The sequence below is a fragment of the Jaculus jaculus genome, chromosome 1, assembly GCF_020740685.1.
Source record: "Jaculus jaculus isolate mJacJac1 chromosome 1, mJacJac1.mat.Y.cur, whole genome shotgun sequence".
In the NCBI taxonomy this organism is placed as follows: Eukaryota; Metazoa; Chordata; class Mammalia; order Rodentia; family Dipodidae; genus Jaculus; species Jaculus jaculus.
The window spans coordinates 32,488,342-32,507,791 of NC_059102.1; the positions used below are offsets into that span (position 1 = coordinate 32,488,342).

At 58.5% G+C, this 19,450-nt stretch overlaps 2 protein-coding genes across 4 annotated transcripts; one reads left to right on the forward strand and one right to left on the reverse strand.

Annotated features, from left to right (window-relative positions):
• Positions 1-31: 31 nt before the first annotated feature.
• Positions 32-4,320, reverse strand: Fbxl15 (F-box and leucine rich repeat protein 15). 2 transcript variants are annotated; one of them, XM_045146560.1, is made up of 7 exons: positions 3,816-4,320; positions 3,230-3,386; positions 2,281-3,129; positions 2,048-2,175; positions 1,712-1,865; positions 870-1,375; positions 32-369 (listed from the first exon to the last, which is right to left on the reverse strand). In XM_045146560.1, exons 3-7 carry the CDS (start codon positions 2,281-2,283, stop codon positions 180-182), a joined length of 981 nt encoding a protein of 326 aa, XP_045002495.1. In that variant the 5' UTR covers positions 2,284-3,129; positions 3,230-3,386; positions 3,816-4,320; the 3' UTR covers positions 32-179. The 2 variants fall into 2 exon arrangements, with proteins under 2 accessions (XP_045002495.1, XP_045002490.1); XM_045146555.1 differs by lacking the exon at positions 3,230-3,386.
• On the forward strand, positions 3,521-19,394 carry Psd (pleckstrin and Sec7 domain containing). 2 transcript variants are annotated; one of them, XM_045146525.1, is made up of 18 exons: positions 3,521-3,539; positions 4,437-4,492; positions 5,684-6,421; positions 6,676-6,775; positions 7,211-7,574; positions 8,260-8,706; positions 9,943-10,137; positions 10,304-10,384; positions 10,776-10,888; positions 11,402-11,460; positions 11,582-11,671; positions 15,185-15,228; positions 16,868-17,058; positions 17,147-17,217; positions 17,322-17,479; positions 17,652-17,796; positions 18,068-18,211; positions 18,583-19,394. In XM_045146525.1, exons 3-18 carry the CDS (start codon positions 5,768-5,770, stop codon positions 18,811-18,813), a joined length of 3,087 nt encoding a protein of 1,028 aa, XP_045002460.1. In that variant the 5' UTR covers positions 3,521-3,539; positions 4,437-4,492; positions 5,684-5,767; the 3' UTR covers positions 18,814-19,394. The 2 variants fall into 2 exon arrangements, with proteins under 2 accessions (XP_045002460.1, XP_004659462.2); XM_004659405.2 differs by lacking the exon at positions 3,521-3,539 and having other exon boundaries at positions 4,342-4,492.
• Positions 19,395-19,450: the final 56 nt, after the last annotated feature.

Below are 19,450 nucleotides of genomic sequence, written 5' to 3' on the forward strand. Positions count from 1 at the left end.
CACTCTATCTGTAACAGGGCAGCAAAGCAAGGGGGGTTAAAAAGCTCTTTATTTGAAGTTCCAGGTTGGGGCGGGGCACAGGACTCTCACCAGAGGTCCCCAGAGTTCATTTTCCCTACTGCTCATTGTCAGGCTTCAGCCACACAGTCCAGCTGTGCTCCCACCGGCAGGAGGGTCAGTCAGACCTGTAGGTTGACAAAGGGTGCAAAGCCCGCCATGTCCTGGAGCAGCACTAGGGCCTGGTGCAGCGGTAGCTCCACGTCGATGTCCACTCCGCGCTTCCGCAAGCGGCTCAGGCTCGGCTCGGCCACATGGTGGCAGTGCCGCACCCGCAGCGAGCGCAGCGCCGGGCAGTACTCGGCCAACGTCCTGAGGGAGGAGCTGGGTGATGATAGGGACAGAAGGCGCCCCCACCCCCGCACCCTCTGCGGGGAGGGCCCACTCAGCCTGTAGCTGGCTCCAGCTAATTCCAGGCTTTCCCTTCAACGCAAGGGCGAGGGCCCAGATGGGATCAGTCACTCCAGGCTCCAGTGAGCTTGCAGTGAGCTGGACGCTCCCAGCTCTTAGAAGGACTTTGTCCCCCAGTTCAGCTCAGGGTTTCAGGACTCTACCCCCTTGTTGCAGGAATGCTGGAAATTGATTCAATGTGAAATCTCCCACTGCGTACATACTGGTTCAAAAGTTTCCTAAACTAAGGACTCTAATCCTAGAGGCCTTTCTGTTCACCGTGGGGGTACTGTGGTTAGCAGAAAGGTCTAGAACTTCCAGATGGACTTTTGAGAACTACAATCGGACCCTAGCACCCCCCCACAGCTCCCCCCAGGCCTTCTTCTCACCCTGCAGCTTCCCCCCCCCCCAGGCCCAGGCACCTGACACCGTCACTTCCCACGCGGAGGCAGCCTGTGAGGTCGAGATGCTCGAGCTGAGGGCAGTGCCGAGCCAACTCCTGGACCGCGGCGTCCCCCACGTTGGCGTTGACCGCCAACGAGAGGCTGCGGAGGCCTGCGCCTCGCCTCTGAGCCAGGTACACGATGGCCTCGTCCTTGAGCTGACGGCAGGCTGTGAGGTCCAGCTCCTCCAGGGCCGGGCAGCGGTCGGCGAGGCCACGCAAGGCCAGCCCGTCCACCCAGTCACAGTGTGCGAGTGAAAGGCGCTGCAGGCGGGGACAGCCCTCGGCCAGCGCCCCCAGCGCTCGGCGGCTCAGTTGCCCGCAGCCGGCCAGCGCCACGCTCCGTAGCTGAGGATTCCGTGCCAGCACCGGCACCAGGTCCTCGTCCGACAGCCATTCGTGACACGGAGCCAGCGCCAACTCCTGCAGCCCCTCGGCGTCCCGCAGTAGCCGGGCCAGTGCAGCCCGCGGGATTTGCGGACCCACCTGCGGGCGAGGGGAGGCACCGGGACTCAGCCCGTCTCGGAAGGCGGGATCAACAGCTGCTTATTCGGCCCCAGAGTTCTTTCCTGGCAGCCACCTAACTCCGGGGCTTGCCACCTCTCCTACAAGGGAAAGACCATTCCCGGTACTGGCTATTTGGACTGTCCACGCTGCGTGCGTGGATCGCTTCTCGGGCAGCCCGGGCCGCACGGGGAGGGAGGAGGGGAAGTGGGAGGGGAGATCGGGAAGGGTTTCCAGTGCAGCTGGGGGCTGGGCTGGGCTGGAGGCGGGGCGGGGCGGGGCCCCAGGTCGGAGGCGGGGCGCTGGCCCCGGGCTCACCTGAGCGGCGTCGAAGCGCCGCAGCCCGGCCAGGTGCAGCTGCACCAGTGCCCGGAAGGCCCGGCTAACGCGCTGCAGCCGGAGCAGCTGGCGCAGCGGCACCCGGATCAGGACGTGCGGGAGCAGCACGTCTTCCCAGGGCAGGTCAAGGAGCCTACGGGGAAAGCAGCGTTAAGTCCTCAGGCCGCTGTCACGGGCCAGCCCTCCTCCGTTATGCCCCTGCACACCGGCTCGCAAGAATGTCCCGCAGCCCCCAGGCCGGTCCTGGACTCAGTTCCCCCACCCACGGGTCTCTCTTCCCCCCCCCCCTCCCTGGGCACCTCCAGTGCTCGGTACCTGACGGCTCCGGGTTCTTGCTCCCCTCCGGACGGCTCCATTGGTGGCTCCATCGACGGGCTGCTGCGCGTGCGCAGTAAGATCTCGCTTTGGCCTTGAAGCGGCTGCAGTGAGCCCGCCTCCTTGGTCTGTAAAGACAGACCGATTTAATCGAGTGCGGTCTCACTGAGAATCCTAGCTGGAAGCTTGCGGGATGGACCGCGAAATGCAGTCGGAACAGAGTAGTAGTGTACCATGAGATCTCGCCTTCTCAGCTACAGGGCTCGAAGCCCGAGGCTGGAGGAGCGGTGAGCCAAGACCGGTTTCTGTCTTCGTCATGGGCCGGTAGCTGTTTCTGAGTGAAGTGGTGATAGGAGGAGTAGGCAAGGCCAGGGGCAGAATGGGCGGAGCCAGAGCTCCTAGGTTGCGGAGGGCCTCCCTCTGTCCTTTGGTGGCTTTTAGCGCCTTTGGAAAATAGGAGAAAACTGCCCAAGACCTTACTGTCTAAAACCGCAGAAAGTGCTCAATGAGTAAATTGCTGAAAGAACGAATAAATAAACGAGGCAACGGTGGAATATTTCTTTTTATCTAGCAAACTGGCTCGACCCCATTCCTGGTGAATTACGGAGTAAAGAACTATCCTAATTTATCCCCTTCCACTTGAAGACATCGCGGACGTTTTTGCCCAAGGAAAGAGACACAGGGGTGGGGTTTCTCAAAAGAACTACAGATCCAGCTGGGCCTCCACCTTCCATAACCCCCAGAGGAATCCGTGCTGGGTGCAGCCCACCAAGGGTACTGCTTCTCACATTCCTTGGGTTCATTGTAGATTGTAGGGGCGGTGCTCACTGTAGGGTAGTGACTCCGCAGAGCTCCGAACTGAGCCACTGGGATTCCCGTTCACGGCGCCCCCAGGCCCTAACCCCATACTCCGCCCTGGGAAAGCCCAGTTTTCCTCCAATGTCCGAGGTGGTGTGGGGGCGTGTAAAGGACTCGAGGGCCGTTGCACCGATCTTGACCGCGCACTCGTGGACAAACTTCAGCCGCTTCTTCGGAACGAGAACTGCTTTCCATCCGTTATGTCATCGGGGTTTGGGGTGCCTCTGCAAAATGGGCAAGTGACTCCATTTTAAAGATGGGCAAACCGAGGCCCTGGGAAGGAAATGCCTTGACTAGGATCAAACGAAGACAGGGATAACGAACCCAGACATCCTAGTTTTCCCAGAAGCCCTTACTCCTCCACGTAGCGAGAAGGGAGAAGTCAGCCCAGGAAGGGGCCAAAAGAGGGTGAAGTTGGGTGAGGGGCTTGCATCCTCATCCTTATCTTGCTTGGGGAAAGAGTAGTTTGGAAGAAGGATCTCTGCAAAGATAACAGCCTTGTGGGCGCGCACCACCTTCGGGCGCGCGCCTCCTCCCCCTCCCTCTTTGTCCGCGCCTCTGCGCTTGCGCATTACGACAAATCTGGCGCTGTCCCCTTCAGCACCGCGCGGAACCCGCTCCACCCCTCCCCGCGGTGAGCCCCGCGCACCCCCTGCCTCGCACTTCCTCGCGCCCCCTGACCGCCCGAGCCGACCCCCACTTTCTTCCGAGGTTATCGTGTGCCCTCCCTGGCCTTCCAAAGGAGACTAGTTACCATAGTAACTCGTGTGGCGCTTCCCTAAAATAGCAGGACCCCCCACCCCACCTTCTACCCCCAGCCAAGGGCATCAGAGGTGCCTGTCCTCCACTTCTTCCAGTCTCAGGGTCATCCCTGCTCCCCTGTTGCCCGGGGACGGGCGGGACGACTAACAGGCAGCCAGGAAGTTCTTCCTGAAGTCTGATTTATCCTTCCTCCGCGCTCCGGGTGTGTGGTCAGGATTAGGACTCCTGGGTCTGAGTCATGGAACCCCGAAGGGTTCAAGACGGTGTTCCCCCGATGTCCCTTCCATAGCTGGTCTCCTGGATCCAGGGGGCGGGTCCGGTCTCCACTCGTACCGTGTGCTTTGCGTGGCCGCGTGCTCGTGGGGGCGGGAGCGCGTGTGGCATGTAACAGGTCATGTGGCAGCCTCCTAGGGACACGCGTGGGGTCTGGAGCGGGACACGCGTGTGCAGCTGGGCCCTGCGTGTGGTGGTTCAGGTGGCGGTGGGCGAAAGAGACCTGAATACTAGTGGGGCGGGGGCATGTAAGGATTTGGGGGAACAGAACTGGGGGTTCCCCACTCTCCCTTTCGTCTGGGGTGGGTCCTAGGTTGGTAGGAGAGCCCAGCGGGGACCTAGCGGCGGGGAGGTTGGCAGCCTTTGGGACTCAAGGCCCTGGGAGAGGAGGGAGGTGGGGAGGATTAGCGTTGCCTGAGCGGCGCGTGGGGCGGGTGGAGGAGGGACTGAGAGGCGGGCGGGCCTGGAGAAAGCGGGAGCCGCGCTGCCTTCACAGCTGAGCTGGGCCCAGCCTCTCTACCTCTCCTCGGTTCCAGCTCCGGTTGAGCAGCGGTGAGTATTGGGGTGGGTCGGAGCAGGGGATGCGCAGGGCCCCCTTTGGAGCTTAAAGAACCCTCTGGCAGGGTTGCTGTTTCTGACAGCTGTCTCTATCTACCCTGCTTTGCCACCAAGCGGCCCCATTGCCCCTTTCTGATCCCTCCTGGGCTGGACAAGATATGTCATACCCTTGGGTGGGGGGAGAAGGGAAAAAGAGGGATGTGATCCAGCTCCCCCTAAAAAAAAAAAAAAATCTGGTGACCGGCGGGGGGAGGGGAGGGTGTGTGTGTGTGTGTGTGTGTGTGTGTGTGTGTGTCTGATAGAATATGTGTGGAAGTGTGTATGTGTTTGTATGGATTGTGACCAGTAAGATTGTGTGTCTGAGACACCTGTCTCTGCGTGCATGGAAGGATGAGAGCCTGGCTACCTCTTTGTGTGCTCCTGTTTAATGATGGTGTGTGTGTGTAAAACAGACGTCTTTCCATTATACACATACTTGTTATGACTGAGAGTGGATGAGGGTGTGTCTAGGAGCAGTATTGCCTGTGTCTGTGTGTATTGCAGGGTGTTGCCTGTGTGTTTAACTATGGATTGATATATGTGTCCATCCACATGTGCATGTGTGCATCTGTGTATCTGTACCTGCGTGGGGAATGTCTTCTCCACTCAGCATCGGTGGACTGGGGTTAGGAGGTTTCTCTGTTCAGGCCTCTCCTGTCCCCTCTACCCTGTGCCTCTCAACTCTTCATTGTCCCTATGTAACCTCTCTTCCTCCGTCTCCTTCTAGGAAGCCTGCATTTCCCTTTCCTAAGTGAGAGGCTCCCCTAAGGTAGACTATAGGGGACCCAGGGCTATACAATCCAGATGGTGGGGTGCCAGCGGGCCTCCTCCACACAGAACAAGCTCCTAGTTGCCCCAGGGACTGAATTCACCAAACTTCTGTGCTGACTTGGATTTTTTCCCCCTGGGGATGCTCAGGGACCCTCAGACAGAAGAGAGATGCCTGGGACTCATTACGTTGACAGTCATTTTCCTCACAGCCTCCATGGAAGGAGCCCCCAGGGCGAGGATGAATGATCCCATAGTCTCAAACCAGGCTAGGTCCCCAAAGCTGAGAGGAGCCAGCATGCTTTTCTTCCCTGACTCTGCTGTCCTGCCCATCTAACTCCCTGGCACTTTCCCTTTGCCCCTTTTTCTCTCTTGCAGGCCTGTCTGAAGAGCATGCAGCCCCCTCACTCCCCACCTGGCCTTGCCATCCCTGCCCCCCCAGCCTGACCCCCCATTCCCAGCATGGCCCAGGGTGCCATGCGCTTCTGCTCAGAAGGTGACTGTGCCATCTCCCCTCCACGATGCCCTCGCCGCTGGCTCCCCGAAGGCCCGGTGCCCCAGAGTCCCCCAGCCAGCATGTATGGCAGCACCGGCTCCCTGTTACGACGAGTAGCTGGTCCAGGTCCCCGAGGCCGGGAACTGGGACGTGTGACAGCACCCTGTACCCCTCTGCGTGGCCCCCCCTCGCCCCGTGTTGCTCCCTCACCCTGGGCACCCTCTTCACCAACTGGTCAGCCTCCTCCAGGGGCACGGAGCTCCGTGGTCATCTTCCGCTTTGTGGAGAAGGCCAGCGTGAGGCCACTGAATGGCCTACCTGCTCCTGGGGGTCTGAGTCGGAGCTGGGACTTGGGAGGGGTTTCTCCACCCAAGCCCACCCTAGCCTTTGGGCCTGGCTGCAACCGGAAGTTGCGACTGGAGGCATCTACATCAGACCCACTACCAGCTGGAGGAAGCTCTGTCCTTCCTGGCAGCAGAGACCCCTCACGTGGGCAGCTGGTCCCACCCCAGGTCGGGGCAGATGGTCTTTACTCCTCTCTTCCCAACGGGCTGGGGGGTCCTTCTGAGCACCTGGCCATGCTCCTTCAAGGACCTGCACACACTGGATTCCTGAACCAGGTACATAGCCTGCCTCGGGCTCCCTGAGGTGGCAGCACCTCAGTGACGGGCAAGACTCAGCCACTCTCAGACTTGGGCTTGCCTGCCGCTCACTCCGAATTCTTGAATGTCCTAAATCTATCTCTTTCTTGCCCTCTGTTTCTGCCCCTGTGTGGTTTTCTTTCTTCTGTCCCATACTCCTTTGTCCTTGTATATCTGGCTTTTTTTTTTTTTCCTTCTGGTGGCCTGTGCCTGTTTCTCCCTCCTTGTCACAGGGGGACACCTGGCCTTCCCAAGAAGTCTCATCTCATGCCCAGAGAATCGCCCGAGCCAAATGGGAATTCTTCTATGGCTCCTTGGACCACCCCAGCTCAGGTAAGTCCTGGACTGGAGCCAGGGGAAGAGGGCATGGCCTTCTCCATAGCAACTGAGAATTGGCAGAGAGCTTTCCCTCGAACCTTCTTCATGCCTACTCTGGGCCTGTGCTCCTGAGCCAGCCAGAAGCCCTCTAGGCCTCTGTCTTCCCATCTGTGCTACTTGGGCCTGAGCCTCTGGAGAAAACTGGGTGGTTGAGAGAGAGAATGGCAAGATATCAATGATCAGTCCTTGGGAATAGAAGAGGCTGGTTTCCCTCAGACTTCTCATAGCCATTTTACAGGTGCTTTAGTTTGAAATCATCACCGCGGGTACCTGGTGAAGGGTGTGGCAGGAGGAATGCCGTCTTGGCAATGAAACTGCAGCCCTTACAGGGCAGGGGGGAGCTGTCCAACATGCATGACCTCCTGATCTGGATGCTTATACATACTATAGGTGCTAAGCCCCCAGAGCAGGTCACCCCATCACCTCACCGAGTGGACTCCAGACAGAGCTCTGGGATGGCTGTGGGGCGAGCAGCCAAGTACTCTGAGACGGATCTGGATACAGTGCCCCTGCGGTGCTACCGTGAGACTGACATCGATGAGGTGCTGGCTGAGCGGGAGGAGGCTGACTCGGCCATTGAGAGTCAGCCCAGCTCTGAGGGTCCTGCTGGAACTGCCCGCCCACCCGCCCCACATCCTGGCCCACACCTTGGTCCTCCTTCCAGTCTGGGCAGTGATGATGAAGATGAGGATGAGGCAGGAGGGGAAGAGGATGTGGATGATGAGGTGTTTGAGGCCTCTGAGGGGGCTCCTCGGTGAGTGGCGATAGGAGAAGATGAGTAGCTTGCTCCTTCTCGCTGGCTCAGAGGTAGAGCTAGGGTCACAGGGCCTGGGGTGAGAGATGAGGGTGGTGCTGGTCCGTGCAGAGTCAGGACCAGGTAGACAAGCATGGGGAGGCGATTCTGGACCTAAGTCTGAATCCTGGCAGAGCACTGGGAATGTGGGGTCATCAGGGAACCCAGGGATGAGGGTGGGGAGCCACACAGAGGAGGCTGACTTCTAAAGGATCAGAGGCCAGAGGCCAGCTTGGGGACATGGGGGCACTGGTTAGATCCTGAGTCCTGGCAGGAAAGTGGGGATGTGGGGCTTTTCTTTCCGTCTCACACCCCACCACAGCTTGGAGCCGCATCTTTTAAGATGTTGCCAGAAATAGAAAAGGGATGGCAGGAGGGAAGCGGATCAGGGAAAGGAGGAGAAAGGGAGATTAGCAGGGAGGGGAAAGGAGGGGGATTGGGCGCTGGGGATGGGCAGGGCTGGGATGCTGCAAAAGCATTGAGCTTACTGGGCCTTCTACCACAGTGGCTCTTTTTCTTAGGGGTTTGAGCCTGTGCAAAGGGGATGATTACCCCCCATAACAGAGTCATCGAGAGAGAGTTTAATGAATTCCTGCCCAAGGCTTGGCACAGGGGCACTGATCAGACATTCCCCCTGCCTCTTCAGGCCAGGGAACCAGATGTCTCATTCCGGGCCTCTCAAGTCACCTGTGCCCTTTCTACCTGGGACCAGCCCCTCAGCAGATGGGCCTGACTCCTTCAGTTGTGTGTTTGAAGCCATCCTGGAGTCACACAGGGCCAAGGGCACCTCCTACACCAGCCTCGCCTCTCTGGAGGCCCTGGCCTCACCTGGCCCAACCCAGAGCCCCTTCTTCACCTTTGATCTGCCTCCTCAGCCCCCAGCTCCCCGGCCTGACCCAACCGCTACTGCCCCACTCGCCCCTCTTGAGCCAGATTCTGGTACGAGCTCTGTTGCTGATGGTCCTTGGACCCAGAGAGGGGAGGAGAAGGAGGAGGAGACAGAGGCCAGAGTCAAGCTGGCCCCAAAGAAAGAGCCCCCTAGTCCCTCCCACTCCGAGGATAGCCTTGGGCTGGGGGCCATACCCCTTAGCAGGTGAGTAACTTCTTTGGTCCCTCAGCCCCAGCCCCCAAGACCTGCAGATTCAGGGACACATCCTCAACATGAGGAAGTAGTTCATATTTCTGACCCAAGGGGAGTGGCTAACAGATGTCTGTTTATCCATTTGGAGGCTTACTTCCATTGGCCCTTTGCAGCTCCCTGCCTCCCCCCAACACCCCCAGGCTAAGATCCAGTGATTGAAGAAACCTTAATTCAGGATTGCAAGTTCCTCAGAAAACATCCTCTTTCTCTCCTGGAGGGCCCTCTCCTCCCCTGCTGGAACCTCTCCCCCCACCCAACTGGATCCTTAGTCCCTCCCTCCCATTCTCCCTCCCCTCAGTCCCTCCATCCAGCATCTCACCCTACTCCAGAAAAGTCCTTTCACAGACTAACCTTTCTGCTCTCCCCTCTGCTGCTACCCTCTCAGTCATGGAATCCATGGCAACAGGAGGGGGTGGCCAGGGAGACAGGGTTGCCTAGCAACCAGGAGTATCCGGCCTCTGTCTCTGGGGTGACAGGTGGCTCTGCTAGTAAAGCATCTGGGGTGGGAAAGGAAGGCGAGGAAGAGGATGAGGGGTGCACTCTGACCCCCAGATCACTTAACCCCAGAAACCTGCATCTTTGTGGGTAGGAGGAAGGCACCAAGGAGAGGACCCTGAAAGGCGGGAGCAGGAGGTGTCCTTACTGCCCACTGACCTTTACCTGACCCCTACTTCTCCTCCCCCCAAGCGGCCCTTATGTACATCACCTAGGTGTTGTACGTATAAAGGTGCATGTGTGTGTTCTGAAGAAGGCAGGTGTGGGAATGAAAAAAATCTGTATCTAATAGCAAACTTGGGCCTCACAGCACTTGGGAGGCAGAGGCAGGAGGATCACTGTCAGTTTGAGGCCAGTATAGGACTACAAAGTGAGTTTCTGGTGAGCTTGGGCTTGAAAAAACAAAAACAACAACAACAAAAAGATCTTAAACCCTGGGGTATCTGGGGGAGTGGCGTCCACAGCAGCAGAATGGATGTAGATTAGATTTGAGACAAGACTTCCACAGAGCTGTGAAAACTGTGAACGAGGTGAATGGAGAAAAAGCTAGACCAGCTCTTTCCCTAGAGAAAAGAAAACATCCTTTCCATATTCCTCTTCCTTTTTCTGTCTTCTGGGTTTGGAGCAGAGGGAGGGTCTGGATGATTCCCAAGGGCTCTGCTCCAACACTCAGCTGCTGCTCTACCCTGGCAGTGAACCACCCCTGAGCCAACTGGTGTCCGACTCAGACTCAGAGCTGGACAGTACAGAGCGGCTGGCCCTGGGAAGCACGGACACCTTGTCCAACGGGCAGAAAGCAGATCTGGAGGCTGCGCAGCGCCTAGCCAAGAGGCTGTACCGACTTGACGGCTTCAGGAAGGCCGATGTGGCCCGGCACCTGGGCAAGAAGTAAAGCCCCCGGGCTGGAACTGAGGATGGGGGCCCGGGAATGTATCCTGGGGGCAGGATCTCCACATACTGTCCATCTAATGCCCCCAGGTCTCTGGGCAATCCCCAGCTGGCCCCTTGACCACTTTCCCTTGCAACCCTACCTGTCTCTCTGCCCTGCCCACAGCAATGACTTCAGCAAACTGGTGGCTGGCGAGTACCTCAAGTTCTTTGTCTTTACGGGCATGACTCTGGACCAAGCTCTCAGGTGAGTGCTAAGCCTTCTGAGGGCAGTCTCCACTCTTCAGGGTGGGTGTGCAAGGTCCCACCTGGGCATCCCCTAATTTATTTTTTAATTAATTTTTATTAATTTACTAGAGAGAGAGGGAGAGATTGGGAATGCTAGGGCCTCCAGCCACTACAAATGAACTCCATTGTTCATCTTGTGCATCTGGCTTAAATGGGTCCTGGGGAATCAAACCTGGGTCCTTTGGCTTTGCAGGCCAGCGCCTTAATCACTAAGCCATCTCTCCAGCCCTCCCCTAATTTCTTGACATCACTCTGTCCAGCTGGTTGGGCATGGTTAAAGGCCAAGGCTGTTTGGTCAGGAGATTCTGAGTGAGGTCGAGGTGACATCCTTCATCTTCCTCCCCGACTAGGGTGTTTCTGAAGGAGCTGGCCTTAATGGGCGAGACCCAGGAACGGGAGCGTGTGCTGGCCCACTTCTCCCAGCGATACTTCCAGTGCAATCCTGAAGCCCTGTCCTCAGAGGGTGAGCAGGCTGGGAGCAGGCCTATTCCAGCTGATCACTGACACACGTTTAGGAGTGTTTGTGTGTGTTGTGTGTTTGTGCAGGAAGGCATGTGTGCACAATGGTAAGCATAATGAACAGACACACATGTGGCTACATGCGTATGGAGCTGTACATGTGCGTAGGCATATTGCATGTTGTGAGAGGCAGGTGGCAGATGTGTTCACATGCAGTTGCTCCCTTAAGTGCAGGACAGGGCTTGGCTTCAGTGTGGACCCGCCCTGCTCTGTACATGTACGGGGTCTACCCGTCCATCAAGCATGTGAGTGTTGGGGGCAGACTAGGGGAGATCTTTGCTGAAGTAATCAGTTGGAAGAGGGGTGTAGGGGAGGGTTCGCTAGTGGGGTTCAGGTCTTAGGAAGGTGTGAGTGTGGGCCAGAGAGGATACTGAAAAGGGGCAGACGGTGAATGGGAGGGTGGCTGTGGGAAGAGTCCTTGGGAGGCGGCCGAGCCCGACAGTTACTTCCACCCTAGACGGCGCCCACACGCTGACCTGCGCGCTCATGCTCCTCAACACTGACCTCCACGGCCACGTGAGTTGGGGGAAGGGAGGCTCTCAAATGGGAGCCAGAAAACAGGCTCTCGTCAAACGACTTCAAAGCTTTGGGAGGCTCAAGGGTCCCCTGGCCTCACAGGGCCCTTTCCTTCCCTTAGAACATTGGGAAGCGCATGACCTGCGGGGACTTCATCGGAAACCTGGAAGGCCTCAACGACGGTGGCGATTTCCCCAGGGAGCTGCTCAAGGTGGGGGGCGGGGCAGAGTAGAAGTTGCTGGAGGGGAAGGACAGAGGACTAACTGGGCAGAGAGCCCAGGGAGGAGAGGGCTGGGGCTCAAGGGCCCAGCTCTCGAAGCCAGAGCCTGGGTTCGTGATTCAGCCTGGGGACCGCCCCTTGCCCAGCCCCCACAAACAGGCTCTCTCGGAACATGCGCACACGCGGGCAGTCGCGGCGGGAGGCGGGTGTTTGGGGAGAAGGGGGCGGGCTCTGGAAAACACGTGAGCAGGTGGCCCTGGACTCTGCATTTGCTTTAACGGGTTTCTCTCTTCCTGCGTGCACTGACGGTGGGAGGAGAATGTCACTACACGGGCAGGGTGGGAGACATGGGCATACCGTGTGCAGAGACACGAGGAAGTTCCTGGCACCGCTGCACCGGTGGTACCCTGAAGTAGAGGAGTCTGGGAGGAGCGTAGACTTTGCCGGGGTCTTGTAGCCAGGACTAGAGACTGCACTTCTGGCCTCCTCAGGAGTAGGTTCTGCGCCCAGGCAGAGTCAGAGATACAAGAGCTGGTGCTGGTGGGAGAAGGGTTTCCAGCGGGTTCACCCCTCGATTAATGATTCTATCCAGGGAGACTCAAAGAACCCCCTTGGTAGGACAAAGTGGGTCTCCAGACCACTCCATACACGTGGACTGCACTAAACCGGTCCCAGAGTGTCTGAGCTTGGGATGTATTGGGCTTCTGAATTTGGACATGTGTCCGAGTCGGGTGTCAGTGAGTTCGGGTGTTTGCTTGAGTGTGTCTGTGAGTCAGGAGGGGCTGGGCGACGGGGTCGTTTGTGCTTTGGGTGTAGGCTGGGTGTTCATGGGTGTTGCAGCGTACATCTTCCATTTGACATCGGTCTGCGAGTAGAAGATGTGTACGTTATAGATGGTACACCTGGAGGTATACGCCTGAATTCGTAGTGTCTGTGGGTTGGGATGCAAGTGAGTCTGTGCATCCGGTGAGTCGGTAGATCTGACCTGGGTGGGATACGTCCTTGAACCTTGGAGTATCCGTGAGAGGGTTGGATGAGGTCACAGGGCTGTGACAAGGTCGCCTCCAGGGTGTCCCCGTCGGCCTCAGAGACCGGGCCTGTGCGTGGAGGGAGGCTGCGGGCGGCGATCTGTCCCCCACCCCCCTCTCCCCACCCCATCCAGACGAGACGCCGCCCGCAGCCTGCCTTCCGCGCGCGGGCTCGGCGCTGCCAGCGCGCGGGCTGGCGCTCCCCGGGGCGAGCCCCGACGCATGCGCCCCCGTCGTGCCCGGCTCCCCCCGCGGCGGCGCCGAGGGCCCCCCCCCCGGGGCCGGGCGCCTCCATTTTGCGCCGTCCCCGCCCCCAGCCCTCGCCCTCCCCTAGCCGTCGGCGCCCCCTCCCGCTCGCCGAGCCGCCGAGCCCACAGCGCCGCCGCCGCCGCCGCCGCCGCGCGCTCGGTGCGTCGGTGGGAGCCGGCCGGGCTCGGGCCGGGCGCTCGCGCCGGCTGTCGGGGGGAGCCGTCCGCAGGCCGTCCGGGCGCTCCGGGGGCCGAGGACGGAAGCGGGCATGGCCGGGGGCCGCGGCGCGCCGGCCGGGCCAGCATGATCGGCGTCAACAGTATCCACAGCAGCGCCGGGCGGCTGCGCTCGCGCTCGCTGTGCTCCGTGCGCTACGGGCGCACCCACCGCGGCGCGGAGACCCTGTGCTACGGCTGGCCGCAGCGCTCGCGCAGCCTCAAGCCCGTGCTCTATACCGACCTGGTGGTCAGTCGCCTGCAGAGCCGCAAGAAGAAGAAGGCGGTGAGGGCGTGGGGGGCCGCGGCCCACGCCGGGCTCCGGGGCGAGCGAGCGGGCGGCCGGGCAGGAGACCGAGCGAGGGGGCATGGGTGGGAACGAATAGGGTGGGGGAGCCCGGAAGCTCTCATGGGCAGTCCGAGGTGGGAGTGGGCTTGGGAAGGAGGACCAAGGTGGGCCTCACCAACCACTGCATTTCTAGATGGGAGTAGGACTTGGGACTCACTGATAGGGTTGTGGACCTCCAAAGGGAGGAAGGGGTGTGTGTGTGGGGGGGATTAAGGGGGTCTTGAGGCAGGGCAGGGATCGAACTGGAAGGCTAGAGACATGGGTTGTACCTTGGTGTCACTTCAGTCTCTTGGCAGGAGAGCTGGGAAGGGAGGAGAGGGTTCAGGATCTGAGCTGTGCTGAGTTTGGGCCAGGTACGTGTCGATCAGCTCGGGTTGTGCTGTGTGGGGTGGAACCTTTGAGGTGCACCCACGCCTTGGGATGTGTAGGCGTGGAGTTCCTGGCTAGCTTTGTGGTTGTACATGGCTGTGAGCAGTGAGAGTCAGAGCCTGTGGTGTGTTGAAAGAATGGATGGGGGGGAGCTGTGTCCCATCACGGGGAAGGCACCGACGTCACCACTGCACCCAGCTCACGCGCACACGCCACACACAGCAAAACATGCACATGCTGGGGACACACCCACTCACAGACAAGCTGGCAGAAAGCACCCCCACAGTTGGGAGTTGTTCACTGGCATATTCCAGGCCATCCCTATGAACAGGGGTCTTCTCTACCTCTCTTGAAGGCCATTCTCTCTCTAGCCACTCCAAGACTCCCAAATGTCTCTGGGTGAATAGTACAGAGGAAAAGTGACTGCTTCAAGCAGCTTGGGGTGGACAGAGATTGGAAGCTAAAACTACCACTTCAGATCTATGTTCATGCCCCAGCAGGGTGAAGTGTGCCATTGGGTAGGGAGGTGAGCCCTCTGGCATTGGACTTAATGAATATTCTGGGTTGGTGGGGAAGGCAGTCCTCACCTTGTTCTGTAGTAGGTTTTTTTGTTTGTTTGTTTTCAAGTTAGGGTCTTGTTCTGGCCCAGGCTGACCTGGAATTCACAGTGTAGTCTCAAAATGGCCTGGAATTCACAGCAGTCCTCCGACCTCTGCCTCCCAATTGCTGGGATTAAAGGCGTGTGCCACCATGCCCGGCTCTTGTTCTGTAGCTGGGAGCCATGAGACGCTGTTCTCTACTAGCAAGGGAAGGAGCTGAGAGGGTGGACCTTAGTTTCCCCATTTGCTCTGAGTTTATCTTGCAGAACCAGGCTGGAGCACATGGTTGAGGAAGGAGAATTTCTTCGGCCACTGTTTCTCTTTAGAGCTGTGTTTCTCCTATCAGGCTTTGGGAGTAGGAGAACTCTTAATAACAATAAAGATAATAGTGGTAGCTACCAGTTGCTGGGCACCAGCCATGGGCCAGGGTTCCCTGTACTGACTAGCTGCTGCCCTCCATGTTGCTGTGTTTGGTCTCCCCATGAATACCTGCCATAGTCTCACAGCTCGGGTGGCTGAGCTGGGCCAGGACCTGGGGGCTGTGATCCAGAGCCTGTTGGTTACCATTAATGCTCCTCCCCTTAGTTCCACGTCCTCCCCCAAGTTGGGAGGGTGGACTTTGAGCTCTGACATTGGTATGTATGGTGCACCTCCCCCCAGATTTGACCCACACCCCCTGATTTGTTCCTTCCCAGGCCTTGTACAGCTCCATCAAGAATGAAAAGTTGCAGTGGGCCATGTGAGTCCTGGGACTGTCTGGTGGGGTTACAAATGGGGTTTCTTGGGGAGGCCAGAGAGCTGGTGCTGTGGGCACAGGGGGTGGGAAAGAGTCCCAGAGAGGCAGGGAGGACGCCTCACTTCCTTCTTTGGAGATGCCTGACTGGACTTGGGGTCTGTCTTGTGTCTAGCTCAGTTGTTTTGACAAGATGGGCTGGGATGGGAGGAGGGGTGTTGAGACATGGAGGGAGGTTCCTGGCAGCCCAAGTGAAACGCAGACATCTCTGGAAGTGTAGCACCGACCAGAGTACAATAGTCCCTCACAGGTCTGAGAGAACCCAGGTGTCACATAACAAGGAGTCATGCTGTCCCTTCATCTTGGAAGAGGCCAGTCTGAGGGAGAAGGTCCACTTCACTCCTTGGGGCTCCAGGGCTGAAGGAGGGCCCTCACCTAAACACCCATGGACACTAAATTTGCTGCTGTCTGCTAAGTCCAAGTCACAGCTCAGTTCAGCTAGGAGCTCCTGGTTGTGAGGAAAAGGCCTCTGAGGAACAGAGCTCAGGATGTGGGTGGAGGGGGAGATCAGAGAAGGCTTTTCAGAGGCAAGCCTTGAAGGAGGCTAAGCAATGGGAGAGTGGAAAAAGGAAGTTGGTATTTAGGAGGCAAAGGTGTGGCTGAAATAAGTGCAATCTGGGGAGACTATGAAACAGGCCTGGCTAGAATGGAGAGTGGGAGAGTGTTGGGGGAGATGTATTGTAGGTCCCACGTGTGGGAGGCAATAGAAAGCTACTGTGGGTTCTTGAGCAAGGCAGTAAGTAGATAGCTATCTATTTTTTCTTCCTTCCTTTCTTTCTTTCTTTCTTTTTTTTTTTTTAAGGTAGGGTCTCACTTTGCCTAGGCTGACCTGGAATTCACTTTGTAGTCCCAGGCTGGCCTCTATCTCAATGATCCTTCTACCTCTGCCTCCTGAGTGCTGGGATTAAAGGCATGTACCCCCATGCCTGACTTACTTTTTTCTTAAGACAGGGTCTCACACTATTGTGCAGTCTCGCCTCAAACTTGGGGCAGTCCTCCTACCTTAGCCTCCCCATGTTGGGATTACAGGTGTGGGCCATCATACAGCTCATTCCTTCCTTTTGGTGCTGTGTAACAACTATGAGCAAATCCTGGTGGTGTTAGCTGTGGTTAAGACAGCTGAGTCACACATGTATCTGTCCTGAGGAAGGATGTGAGAGTTGGAGGGGGGTGTATGAGTGTATGCAAAAATGGAGGATGAGCTGGGCAGGGTGGTGCTTGCCTTTAATCGCAGCACTCGGAAGGCAGAGGTAGGAGGATCGCCATGAGTTTGAAGCCACCCTGAGACTACATAGTGAATTCCAGTTCAGCCTGAGCTAGGGTGAGACCCTACCTAAAAAAAAAAAAAGGGATGGGAAGGTTCCACATTGCAGTGGGGAGGGGGTGCGGGGGTTGGCAGAAGGCCGGCTGTGGCCTATCCCTACCCCAGGGAGCTCTGATCTGAGGAGGAGACAATTCTGCTGCTTGGAGGAGCCTTGCTGTAACATGACAGCCCCGCAGCTCTCCAACACTGGAAGGGCATTCTAGCAAGGTCTGAGGGGTATGTGGCCCTACGGCCAGCATCCTGAGGTGATCATACTTGCAGAGACGAGGAGGAGCTGAGGCGCTCTCTGTCTGAGTTGGCCGACCCAAATCCCAAGGTCATCAAGAGGGTCAGCGGGGGCAGTGGCAGTGGCTCCAGCCCTTTCCTGGACCTGACTCCCGAGCCCGGGGCTGCTGTCTACAAACACGGGGCCCTGGTGCGAAAGGTGCACGCAGACCCTGACTGCCGGAAGAGTACGTGGCCGAGTGGAGGGCCCTGGGGATGGTGGTGGATGGGAGTGGGCCTTCCCTGGCCCCCCCTGACCTGCCTGCCTTCCTCCAGCACCACGTGGCAAGCGGGGCTGGAAGAGCTTCCACGGGATCCTCAAGGGCATGATCCTCTACCTGCAAAAGGTGCGGGGCCAAGCCCTGGGGGTGGGACTGGCTTGGGACGGGGGACGGGGGGGGGGGGAGCCTCAAGGCCAGGACTGAGGCGGGACAAGATGGTCACCTCATAGGAGGAGTACCAGCCTGGGAAGGCTCTTTCTGAGGTAGAGCTGAAGAATGCCATCAGCATCCACCATGCCCTGGCCACCCGTGCCAGTGACTACAGCAAGAGGCCCCATGTCTTCTACCTGCGCACTGCTGACTGGCGAGTCTTCCTCTTCCAGGCCCCGTGAGTGCCCACCTCCTGCCCATTCCAGACCCTGTCCCCCACTGCCCACCTTGCTCCCCTCCCTCATCCCGGGACTGTCTCCGTTCTTCTCAGACCACACCTTAAGCCAGGAGGGACTCTTCTGGATAGGGACTCTCGGCCTGGGTCCCAAAAGGTTGTACTGTCTCCCTAGGAGCCTAGAGCAAATGCAGTCCTGGATCACTCGCATCAATGTGGTGGCCGCCATGTTCTCTGCACCCCCCTTCCCCGCTGCTGTTAGTTCCCAGAAGAAGTTCAGCCGTCCCCTGCTGCCCAGCGCTGCCACCCGCCTCTCCCAGGTAGCCCCAGATCAGTTGGCCCATCTGGTGACAATGGGACAGAATGGGGCAGGGGCAGTCCCAGACCAAGTGCATACCAAGCTGCGTGTGTGTGTGATTAAGCAGCCATGACACACATCCATCCCTGAGCCAGTGTCAGAGGACAGATAGCAGAGGGTGAAACCCAGCCCCGGCTCTCCCAAGCTGGGAGCTCAGCTGGTGCTCCACGTTACAACACGCAAGAGGGCACTGTGCAGACTAGTGTCGCTGATCAGACACCCCTGGCTGCTAGGAGGAGCAGGTGAGGACCCACGAGGCCAAACTGAAGGCCATGGCAAGTGAGCTGCGGGAACACCGGGCAGCCCATCTGGGAAAGAAGGCCCGAGGCAAGGAGGCTGATGAACAGCGGCAGAAGGAGGCCTACCTGGAGTTTGAGGTGAGCCTCTCTGCCTGGCACTTTGGTGTCCCCAGTCAGGCACCAGTTAATGTGGAGGGAATGGCACTGAGAACGGAACCAGCTGCGTAGCTGTGGGCAGGTTGCTTAATCTCTTGTCTTTACTCTCTCTTCTGGGGGGACAAGGCTAATATTCCACAGCCACTAGGGTCAGGAGACATCATATCTGTCAAGTATCACATTGTCTTCAGCTCTGAAGGCTTCAGAAACGTCAGCTGTTACTGACATGGTTCTGAGGGCCCAGACAGGTCACCCAGGGATGTCAGCAGAATCCAGCACATCCTGGCCAGGCTGTGGGGTGGGGTGGGCCAAGGGTGTAGGGCAGGCCCTCATAGCTCTGGCCTTTGCCTCAGAAATCCCGCTACGGCACCTATGCAGCCCTCCTTCGAGTCAAGATGAAGGCAGCCAGCGAGGAGCTGGATGCCATTGAGGCAGCACTGGCCCAGGCCGGGAGCACAGAGGACGGATGTCCCCCGCCTCACTCCAGTCCCTCCCAGCAGCCCAACCCCACCAACCAGCCCAGGGCCCAGCGTCTGGGCTCGGAGTCCAGGGCTGGGGCAGGCAGTGTGCAGCTGAAACCCTGAGCAAGGAGCACGAGCACTGGGGGGCAGTGCCTGCTGGGCACCTGCATGATGACATGGCTCTGCCTGAGCTCAGCCAGCCTCGGGCCACTCACGAGGGCCTCCTGGCCCAGGGCCCGACCGCGCCGGACGCGGTGTCCGGGGCAGGGCAGGGCAGGGCAGGGCTGGCCACAGGAGCCTAGGCTAAGGGCCTCTCCGAGCCCCCCATTTTGTGATAAATGTTTTGCACTTTTTCGTACAGGGTGGGTGGGGTGGGAGGGGCCAGTGCCCCTGAACTTTTGATGCTTTTTTTTTTTTTTTGTGGGGGAGGCCTGATGACGTTTCTGCTTTCTGCTGAGACCACACCATCCTGACACCAGCAGTTCCCCCTCCATCCTGGGGCCTGGCTCAGGCCAGGAGTTGGGGCTGAGCTGGTTTCCTTCCTTCTCCCCAAGGGCTCACCACTCTCTTTGCAGAGGCAGAGGAAGGGCGTCCATGTGGAGGCCCCATCCATAGGCTGGGGTGGCACGGTCTGCTTTCCCTCCCTTGGTGGGCCCTGCCCTTTGTACAGCCTCCACCTCCATTAAAACTGCTCTGAATTGCTGGCTGGGTTTCTTTGTCTATTCTCTACCTGGGGCCAATTGTAGGAAGTTGGTTCCAG

What these genes read in the sequence shown, in the direction of transcription:
- Psd (XM_045146525.1), top strand. Translation starts at nt 5,768, where the DNA reads ATGGCCCAGGGTGCCATGCGCTTCTGCTCAGAAGGTGACTGTGCCATC. An exon ending in ACACTGGATTCCTGAACCAG is followed by an intron (nt 6,422 to 6,675) that starts GTACATAGCCTG and finishes TCCTTGTCACAG; the next exon opens with GGGGACACCTGGCCTTCCCA. An exon ending in AGGCCTACCTGGAGTTTGAG is followed by an intron (nt 18,212 to 18,582) that starts GTGAGCCTCTCT and finishes CCTTTGCCTCAG; the next exon opens with AAATCCCGCTACGGCACCTA.
- Fbxl15 (XM_045146555.1), bottom strand. An exon ending in CAAGAACCCGGAGCCGTCAG is followed by an intron (nt 1,866 to 2,047) that starts GTACCGAGCACT and finishes CTTTCCCCGTAG; the next exon opens with GCTCCTTGACCTGCCCTGGG. An exon ending in GGCGCTTCGACGCCGCTCAG is followed by an intron (nt 1,376 to 1,711) that starts GTGAGCCCGGGG and finishes CCTCGCCCGCAG; the next exon opens with GTGGGTCCGCAAATCCCGCG.